The following is a 10,326-nucleotide window of genomic DNA, read 5'->3' as shown; positions in this document are numbered from 1 at the left end:
TTACTCTATGTGGATACAGGACTGTACAAACACAAACAAGTAAAAGGATTGAGCCGGCAACTCTGTACGAGCACAGCTGCAGGTTCTAATTTTACAGTCATGCAAGGTTGCTCACCCGAACCTGCACACATGTCGAATTTGTGTTCATACAGCCACTGCGTCCCCTTAGATTAGGCTGACACAGCTCCAGGCGGCTCCAGTTACATAAACAAACCTCTCATCATCCTATATGGGACAGAACACTCATATGAATGAGCCTCTAACCCCTTCAATACTGGCTACCCCCCCCATTCTTGCCCAGGCCAATTTAGTGTAGCAGTGGGTGTGACCACCTGTGCTCTAGTTCTGAGGCGCCTCCCCTGGGGAGGTTGTTCTGGAAGAGGGGCAGGTCACAGGACTGGAGTGGCAGGCAGCTCATGTGAGGAGCCCTGACCAATCCCCACTCCCACTTGGTATTGGCAGGGGGCAGGCCTCCAAAATAAGCTGAGGTCACATGCCACTGGGGAGTTGTCGGCCAGGAGAAGTAGAGAATGGTGTACTAGGCAGTAGCAGTAGGCTATCCCCATCTGGGGGGGGGGGGGTACACCGATCGCGGAGGAGCCCGGGAGAGCTGGGAGAAGGGTTCATCCTTACACAATCATGGGTGAAGTGTTCATCTTTACACAGTCATAGATCAAGAGCTCCTGGAACAGAGGGGCTGGAGATTCTGTCGGAACCTATGTCCAGTTAAAGTTCTCCATCATGGACTCGGGGCAGGAAAAGGTTGGTGAGTGGACCACAGTGGAGTTCTGGATAAGGAAGCTTCCTGATAACGCACAATATACTGCAATACGCGTAGAGACTTCTGGGTAAACGCCACACGTCATACGTCACTTCCTGCTGCTGACCCGCACGGAACCGAGTCTTAGAGCGCGCGCTAGCCACGGGAAAACACGCACACCGCAGAGTGTCCTTACACAGAACTGCTGGAAAGACTTGGTGCCGGTCTGGAAGCACTAGCAAATGTGAGTGGGCATTGTTACCATTGTTTATTTACACTTTTATAATAAAGAGCTCAATATATTGCGCAATGATCGATTCTTTTCTTTTTATGAGAGCTTGAGAAACATAAATAAGGAAATCCATGAGATGATTATTGACATATCGGTTGAACAATTGGTTCCCAGGTGTGGAGTGATTAACCCTAAGATAAACCAAAGGCACAAAGCCAATACATCCTAGCTCTGGTGAGTGCCCACTTCAGAAGTTGGTGGTGGTAGCACAAACCGGCGGAATAGTAGCTACTTTTTTTTTTACAGCATGGAGTTGTACACATAAGGATTTAATTGAACACCTATGAAGAGGTTCACTGGGACTTTGTTAAGAGCACGATTTATACGTGTTAGATTTATTTATAAAAAAAATCACATATATATATATATATATATTTTTTTTTTTCAGCATTATTTGTATTGTTTTTGGGTGATTTATTTCTTTGGGCACATGCGAATGGGCACACAGAGATTGTTATTTGTTCTAGAGTTTGGTTCACCATAAATATTGTTTTAATAGCACAACGGTTCTAATAATATTAGAGTTTGCACAGCAGCACTAACAATATACTGTAGGGTTGGCGCAGTTACCATTTTCTTCTTTTCACATGTCTGGAAGTGACCACTTTTGTTCTGTAATTTTGTAACAGCCCTGCAGGGGACAAGGACTCCAACAAATCCAAAAATGGCTTATACTGGGAGCAGGGGCGTCGTTAGGCCCGGGCTTAGGGGGCTGGAGCCCCGAATGGGTCCCCCGTAAAGCGCTGAGTCCCGGGCATTTAGCTAGCCGTTGTTAGCCCCAAGCAGCGAGCACTGGGACCGTTCTGATCCCGAGTGCCGCCGCGCCTAGACCGAGTCCTGCCGATTGTGGCCGAGTCCTGCCGAGTGCGATAGCAGGCTGGTCCCGCCTTCTGGAGCTCAACGCCTATGATAGACGTCCCACTGATCCAATGCCGGGACCACGGGACGTGTGACGTCCATCATAGGCGCCCGAAGCTCCAGAAGGTGGGAATTACAATACCGCAGCGCCGCGCCACATCACTGAGATGATCCCCACTCGAAGCTTGGGCAGGCAGCTCTCGGATCGATCGGGAGAGATCAAGCCAGCGGAGGAGCGATCGGGTGATAGCAAGGTAAAAAGGCCACTAGGTCCAACAGGCAGTAAAGTAAATGCAAAGTCAGGTAGGTGTATGTATGTATGTCAGGTAGGTAGGTGAGTGTATGTAGGTCAGGTAGGTGAGGTCAGTGTAGGTCAGGTAGGTGTATGTATGTCAGGTAGGTGTATGTATGTCACTGTATGTATGTCAGGTAGGTGGTGTATGTATGTCAGGTAGTCAGTGTAATGGTCAGTGTGTCAGGTAGGTGAGTTTAGTGTTCAAAATTGATGGGCAATGGTAAGCCAGGCAGCAACCAGCAAGTGAGCTTACCCCCCACCACCCAGCCAAAAAAACCCGCGACATGATCATCCCGGGTCCAAAACTGCGCCGCCGCCGCCCCCTCCCGGTGCCGGCCTCGGCCCGAAGCGCCGCTACCGCGCCCCCCCCCAGTGCCGGCCTCGGGCTGAAGCCCCTGGTCTTCTTGCCACCTAGCAAAATGTTAACAGTGTTCATTCTCAATACACTCGCAAAATATTACACTTAATAATATAGATAAAAAATAAAACATTAACAATGTGAATATACAGTATATATAAATATAATTCTAACGCATATAGATTATATTTTTTTTTACAGAGATATATGGTATCTTATTTTCAAGAAAAACAGTTTTTGTATTCAGGTCGGGTCTGAACAGAATTATGTAACATTTTGGGAAAAATATACAACCAAGAAGTCCAGAACTTGAGGCCATTATAGCAAAAACCTCCACAGCCACCATGTATTTCCCTCTGGTGCTCAGATAGGCCGGGATCATGGCAATCCAGACACTGCAGAACACCAGCATGCTGAAGGTGATGTACTTGGCCTCATTAAAACTGTCCGGTAATGTCCTGGCTAAAAAAGCGATAATGAAACTCACAGCTGCCAGAAGGCCCATATATCCCAGGACAGAGTAGAAGCCGATCACTGAACCCTCATTACACTGAATGATGATCGTCCCCTGATAAGAGTGAATGTCCCGATCCTGGAAGGGAGGAGAAATAGACAACCAAGTGACACAGATTATTATTTGGACCAATGAGAGCACACAGATGATAAAATTAGGAAGTTTGGCTCCCATCCATTTCCTCCAGGGACTCCCAGGTTTGGTGGCTTTAAAAGCAATACACACCATGATACTTTTGGCAAGAAGAGAAGAGACGGCAACTGAGAAGATGACACCAAAAGAGGAGACACGGAGCATGCAGGTCACATCTACTGGATGGCCAAGGAACAAGAAGACACAGAGGAAGCTCAGCATGATGGAGACCAGGAGAAGATAGCTCAGGTTCCGGTTATTAGCTTTAACAATGGGGGTGTCCTGATAATGTATAAATATCCCCAATATTAAACCAGTCAGAAGCCAACAGAGGATGGAGACAGCCGAAAATACTCCAACAATGGTGTCATCGGTGTAGGAGAGGAAATCCAACAACTTTGGAACACACCGATCCTTCTTCTCATTTGGCCATTCATCATCAGGACATTTCATGCAGTTTTCACTGTCTATAAGAAGAACAATACAAACACAACAACAATACAACACAATGAGCATCAGGGGGGGGGGGGGGGGGTCAGAGCTTCTGAGATAACAAATTGACTTGACTCACAACTAGCCATCGGATTTCAGTGCATTGTGGGAACATTAAAGAAAATATAATACATGACCTAAATATATAATATTCAAATGTTATTATAGAGCAGGGTTTCTCAACCAGGGTTCCAAGGAATCGTAGGGTTCCTCCAGAGGGTGCTAAGGGTTCCTCTGAGCAACAAGCAATTTTTTCTTCTCAAAAATGTATCCCACTGACACCATTGATCTTTTTAACTTTCTGTAAGTGGTAATTCTTTCCAATGACCACGAGTGTAAGGAGCATTTTTACCCACTGACCATCATACTAGTGCAGCCTTTCTCAACATTTCTAACAAAGAGGAACCATTGAAGGCGGGGGAAAGGGAAGGAGAATGAAGGCAGGGGAAGGGGGAATGAGAAGGAAGGCAGGGAATAGGGAAATGAGAAGGAGAACAAAGGCAGGGGAGATAAGAAGGAGAAGGAAGGCAGGGGAAGGGCAAAGGAGAAGGAAGGCAGGGGAATGGGAAAGGAGAAGGAAGGCAGGGGAAATAAGAAGGAGAAGGAAGGCAGGGGAAGGGGAAAGGAGAAGGAAGGCAGGGGAAGGGAAAAGGAGAATGAAGGCAGGGAAAGAGGGGGGGAGAAGGTGACAGAAGGCAGGGGAAGGGGAAATGAGAAGGAGAAGGAAGGTAGGGGAAAGGAGAAGGAAGGCAGGGGAAACGAGAAGGAGAAATAAGGCAGGGGAAAGGGGAAAGGAGAAGGAGAAGGAAGGCAGGAGAAGGGGAAATGAGAAGGGGAAGGAAGGCAGGGGATGTGGAAATGAGAAGGGGAAGGGGAAAGGAGAAGGAGAAGGAAGACAGGGGAAGGGGAAATGAGAAGGGGAAGGAAGGCAGGGGATGTGGAAAGGAGAAGGGGAGGGGAAAGGAGAAGGAGAAGGAGAAGGAAGGCAGGGGAAGGAGAAAGGGGAAGGAGAAAGGGGAAAGGAAATACATTTTACCTACAGCAGTAAATTCTGCCCAGTCCAACAATAACTTACTAAGAAATACAAACTCTACCAGAAATGTTGGAGATCTCTCCGTCTGGACATGAGACACACTCATAGCAACATATATGAATTGAAGATCCAAATGCTTTACTGGTGCCGGGAATACAGGGATCCGAGCATCGAGATACCGGAACCTGAAATCAGATATTATTATTATTTTTATTAAAGTGGATGTAAACCCTTCCATATACCCAGGGAAGTGACTGGCCTCAGGTGATAAACAGAGATGAAACAAATCCTCCTACACAAGTTGTACCTGTTTATCTACAACTGAATTTCCCCTACTGCCGTTTGAAGTGCAGAATTTATAAAGCTCATCTGAGAGTTCAGAAATTAAAGGGGACGGAGAGCTGAAATTACACACTACAGAGCTCAGTGAGGAGAGTCCTAAAAGCTCATTGGAGAGAAGAGACACACCCCCTCTGCGCAGCCATTTTTATTCTCTAGGGTGTTAGAAAAAAAATATATATAGGGGTAGATTCAGATACAATGGAGTATCTTTCTGCGGGGCGTAACGTATCTCAGATACGTTACGCCGCCGTAAATTAGGGCGCAAGTTCCGTATTCAGAAAGAACTTGCGACCTATGTTACAGCGGCGTAACGTATGTGGTCCGGCGTAAGCCCGTCTAATTCAAATGTGGATGATGTGGGCGTGATTTATTCAAATGTAGTTTGAACGGCATGCGCCGTTCGTGAAAGAATCCCAGTGGGCATGCTCGAAATTAACCCGCAAAAAGCCAATGCTTTCGACGTGAAAGTAAATTACGTACAGCCCCATTCACGGACGACTTACGCAAACAACGTAAAATTTTCAAAATTTGACGCGGGAACAACGTCCATACTTAACATAGGATACGCCTCATATAGCAGGGGTAACTATACGCCGGAAAAAAATGTGCCGGGCAAACGTATGTTTCTGAATCGGCGTATCTACCTAATTTGCATATTCAACGCGTAAATATACGAAAGCGCCATCTAGCGGCCAGCCTAAAATTGCAAATAAGATACAACGGCGTAAGAGACTTACGCCGGTCGGATCTTAGTCAAATCTATGCGTAACTGATTCTATGAATCAGGCGCATAGATACGACGCCGCACACTCAGAGATACGACGGCGTATCTGGAGATACGCCGTCGTATCTCCTACATGAATCTACCCCACAATGTTTGGGGGTTCTAAGCAATTTTCTAGGGAAAAAAATGGTTTTAACCTGTAAACAACAAGTCTGAAAAATAGGCCTGGTCCTTAAAGTGGTTAATATGTGCCTTGTGTCTTTCGGAAGAACTCTTTTGCTGAGTTGGTGCTGTTGCCTAGAACTCAGCAGATCTGTTACCTCCTCTTTGTGAGGACATTCCTACTATTGGTTCAAGTAGAATACTCATAGAACCTAAATACACAGAGTTGTCGGATTATTACTCTACAGTGATACAAGGATGTTTGAACCCCGAGCGTCAGGTGGGTTTGAAGGTGTACCAGATCATGGCCATGCAGATGAGCAGGTAACACTAAGTAGTCCTCTAGGGGGCCGTGCTACACTATTAATCCTCATTATGAACCTCCTCAGCAAATAATATAAACAGAAAATAATGAATTGATTTCTTACTTTGCTTCTTTTCCAGAAGATGGGACGACTCATATTGGGAAATGTTTCAGGCACAAAATCTGGACCTTTAATATTGGAAATTGTTGTATAATAAAAAGCTGCTTTGCTAGTGAACCAGCTTTGTAAAACAAGATTGGTTGGAATTTCTTTTCTCTCGGTAAAGTAGATCTTGTCATCGTTTACGTCCGTGTAATGAACATTTCTCACATACTTGTGCAGCTTTTCATGGAAGATAGAAATACACAGATAACCATACAGTTATAAGAGTTCTAAAGTCATATTCTGTTTAAAAATACAAAAAACAATAGAGTTAAATTCAAATTACTAGGTGGTCTTTCTATCAATGTGAATAGGAGAAAATGAATCAGTAGAATCACATATTCTTCACTTTTTGATTTTCCTGCAATGTTCCCATGTACATTTCTCTTATATAATAAGAATCCTCCAACCTAATAATCCAGAGAACCATCAATCATTCAAATCTCTTTTCCTCTAGATGTAGAGAGTGCCCCCTTGTCCTCTGTGTTGACCAAAAAGTGAATAACTCAACACCAAGTTCACTATATGGACCCCTTATATATTTGTGCATGTGGATCATATCCCCCCTTATTCTCCTCTTCTCAAGAGAGAATAAATTCAGTTCCTCTAATCTTTCCTCACAGCTGAGCTCCTCCATGCCTCTTATCAGTTTGGTTGCCCTTCTCTGCACTTTCTCCAGTTCCCCGATATCCTTTTTGAGAACTGGGGCCCAAAACTGAACTGCATATTCCAGATGAGGTCTTACTAATGATTTGTACAGATGATATCTCTCTCTCTGGAGTCCATACCTCTCTATACAAGAAATGACTTTGCTTGCTTTTGTAAGGCTAGAGTTCCCCCATAATATCAATGCATTGTAAGGCTTGCTAGAGTTCCCCCATAATATCAATGCTTGTATAGATCTGTCAGCAATTGATCGCACTCATATTTGATTTTTAATCTTTTGTATGCCCAGAGGGAAGCTAGGTTGGCCTTCCCTGGGCTAGATGTGAGGGTTGTGTGGATTAGAGATATGGCCGGAATAAAGATAATAGATATTTTCCCGATAGGTTGGCCAGAATAAAGATAAAAGATATTGTCCCGCTATGTCGGCCGGACTTAGGATAAGATATATAACCGATAGAAAAAAAACGATCGTTTGTAGGCACGTCCATCGGTTAAAAATCCACGCATGCTCAGAATCAAGTCGACGCATGCTTGGAAGCATTGAACTTAATTTTTTTCAGCACGTCGTTGTGTTTTACGTCACCGCGTTCTGACACGATTGTTTATTTAACCGATGGTGTGTAGGCACGACTGACCATCAGTCAGCTTCATCGGTTAACCGATGAAAACGGTCCATCAGACCGTTCTCATCGGATGGACCGATCGTGTGTACAGGGCTTAATTATCCAACTTACTTTGTGCTGGAATCCATTGGGCTCAGATGTCTTTTTCTCCATGTACATTCCGTGTAGAGCGTGGGCCAGAACATTTACCGCCCTGTATGCATAGGTGGGCAGAGCTGTATAAGCAGAAAACATGGGTGAAAGATCTTTTTTATCACTACAATGTTTTGCAGAAAACCCATAGATGACTTGAAACAAGTAATTTTTGCGTGGATTCGGGGAGAGGCACCCAAACCTATTAATCCAAATATCTTCCAGTATCGGGTCACGGAAGCAGTTGGAGAAGGAAACACCATTCTTATACATATTGAGGTTTATTCTTTTGTTTTGTGCCCATAGAAATATGAAGCTACAGTTGATTGGTGTAAAGTTCACATCATATATATTATTTAGTTTACTCCATGACGGTGGGAAAATAAATGTGATCTTTTCCATAACAGAGGGTATGAGAGAAGCCAAATAAAAAAAGTTAAATGTGAAAGTTCCACACATTATGACCACCTTAGCCGCGGATTCACTAATAATTCTTGATTTCCGAGTAAGCTCCATAGTATCCGGAGTGATCTGAATGATATAATCTATGCAGATCCCGTGTTGGCTCATCATCTTACTCAGCTCTTGGGCCTCCTCATCACCGCTGCCGTCCCATGATGTTATTATTCCAACCCAGTTCCACCCAAAATGCTGCAAAAGTCTTATAAGGGCTCCGTAATGGACCCGATCTTCTGGGGTCATACGGAATAAAGTTGGATACATTTTTCCATGAGTGTCAGTGACCCGATAACTCATCTGGATAGTGCGGTGGGAAATATTTTGATAAGATGTTATTATTCAGACAATGAAATAATAAGAAATGTAATATATAAATGGCACACAAAGATCTCTTTATCATATTTATTTTTTATCTTCTAATAAAAAGAAGTACCGTATTTATCGGGGTATACCGCGCGCCGGCGTATAATGCGCACCACAAGCTTAAAAAGGTAAAAAAAGAAAAAAAAAAGAAAACTTACATTTTTGCCCTGCGTCCATCAGCGGCCTTGTCCGGCGTCCGTCTGCGGCCTTGCGTGGGGTCCGACCTGCCTTGTGGGTGACCGTCTGCGGCTTTGGAGGTGTCCGTCTGCGGCCTCCATCCAGGTGTCCGTCTCCGTCCAGCGTGTCCGGTGTTCATTTTTGGATTTCTCGCGTGACTGCGGGCGGAGCCGAGCATGGCCGAGCCTAGCCGAGTGCGCAGTACACTCGGCTCAGCTCGGCTCTAGGCTGCGGCGGGCAGAGCCGAGCGTGGCCGAGCGTAGCCGAGTGCGCAGTACACTCGGCTTGGCTCGGCTCTAGGCTAGAGGCTCAGAGACAGCGGGGATCGGCGTATATCGCGCACCCACGATTTTCCCCTGATTTTTTTTTTTTTTTTTTTTAATTTAAGCTTTTTTTTTATTTAAAACAAAATAATAATACATGTACAAATGGTACAACTGAGCATACAATATACAATAATACAATACATACTATCGAGCCTCCCCTTTTAACCTTAGTCATCACAGCCTTACTTCCCACCCCTCCTCCTGGTTATCCGGGAGAAACAACGACACCACCCAAAACAATACATCAAAAAAAAAAAAAAAAAAAGAGAAAAGAGGGAGAAAAAATAAATAAAAATAATAATAAAAAAAAAAATTAAATAAAAAAACCCCCTGGAGCTGTGGTGGCTCAACGCGATTGGCACTGCGCTGACAAGCCATTCACCTCTGCAGCTAGAGGTTCGGATCCCGGTCTCGGCTTCATGTGAATTGAGTTTGGTGGTCTCAGCCCGGCTCCCGGTGGGTGTGCTATGCAAGGTAAGCCTGTGCTTAGTACGCCCACCCCCCTCCCACAAAAACCACCACACCTACACACGCACTCTAAATTGGGTTAACACACTCACATTGACCACGCGGTCTCTAAAAGAGAGGCAAAGGACTAATGGGGCTGGTTGAGCGGGCTAATCCTCTCACTCCCTTATAGGGAGTCCCTCTGCCCCGTTGGGCTTCAAAGCGGAGCAGGTAGGGCGGGCTGTGTGGGAGGACCCCCTCACACACCCGCCATTGCCACCCGGGGCATGGAGAAAGGTGGCAGATTGCCTCTGGGGGAGGCCTGCCTACTCCCAACTCCTGCAGTCCGGCTCCTCTCTCGAGTACACGCACAAAAATACACTTTAAGAAAAAAAAGAAAAAAAAAAAAATAAAAAATAAAAAAACCCACCCCCCCCCTGCCCCAACCACTCCCCGTTATCCTCTCCCTGCACCCCCCCTCTATGTTCGCAGTGGCCTCTGTAATATTTGCCCTTACCCTCCTTACATTCTCTACCCTGGAATCCAAAAAGGATTTCCAGGAAGTCCATGTTATTAAGTATCTTTCCTGTTGGTGTCGTGCTGTCAATACTAGTTCTTCTAACTTACTAATTTCCTTCACTTTACTTATCCACATCTCTATAGTTGGTGGGACTGATGACTGATTTTAAGGGGAAAAAAGTGCG

General features: G+C 45.1%; 1 protein-coding gene across 1 annotated transcript; it reads right to left on the bottom strand.

Moving 5' to 3' along the window:
* LOC120928136 (vomeronasal type-2 receptor 26-like) lies at nt 1–8,573 on the bottom strand. The gene is made up of 6 exons (XM_040339248.1): nt 8,336–8,573; nt 7,830–7,933; nt 6,391–6,609; nt 4,738–4,819; nt 2,763–3,676; nt 1–21 (listed from the first exon to the last, which is right to left on the bottom strand). Exons 1-6 carry the CDS (start codon nt 8,571–8,573, stop codon nt 1–3), a joined length of 1,578 nt encoding a protein of 525 aa, XP_040195182.1.
* Between the last annotated feature and the right edge of the window lie 1,753 nt (nt 8,574–10,326).

The sequence above is a fragment of the Rana temporaria genome, chromosome 2 (assembly GCF_905171775.1).
Source record: "Rana temporaria chromosome 2, aRanTem1.1, whole genome shotgun sequence".
Taxonomy (NCBI): Eukaryota; Metazoa; Chordata; class Amphibia; order Anura; family Ranidae; genus Rana; species Rana temporaria.
Note: the sequence above shows the minus strand (reverse complement) of the source record. Positions and strands in the feature narration are given on the sequence as shown.

Bases quoted from the DNA above. Each gene is read 5' to 3' on its own strand.
- LOC120928136 (XM_040339248.1), bottom strand. From the start codon at position 8,573: ATGTATCCAACTTTATTCCGTATGACCCCAGAAGATCGGGTCCATTAC. The intron at 7,934-8,335 runs GTGAATCCGCGG...CTGCTTATACAG, and splicing joins TCGGAAATCAAGAATTATTA to CTCTGCCCACCTATGCATAC. The intron at 6,610-7,829 runs GTAAGTTGGATA...TTCCATGAAAAG, and splicing joins CCAATGGATTCCAGCACAAA to CTGCACAAGTATGTGAGAAA.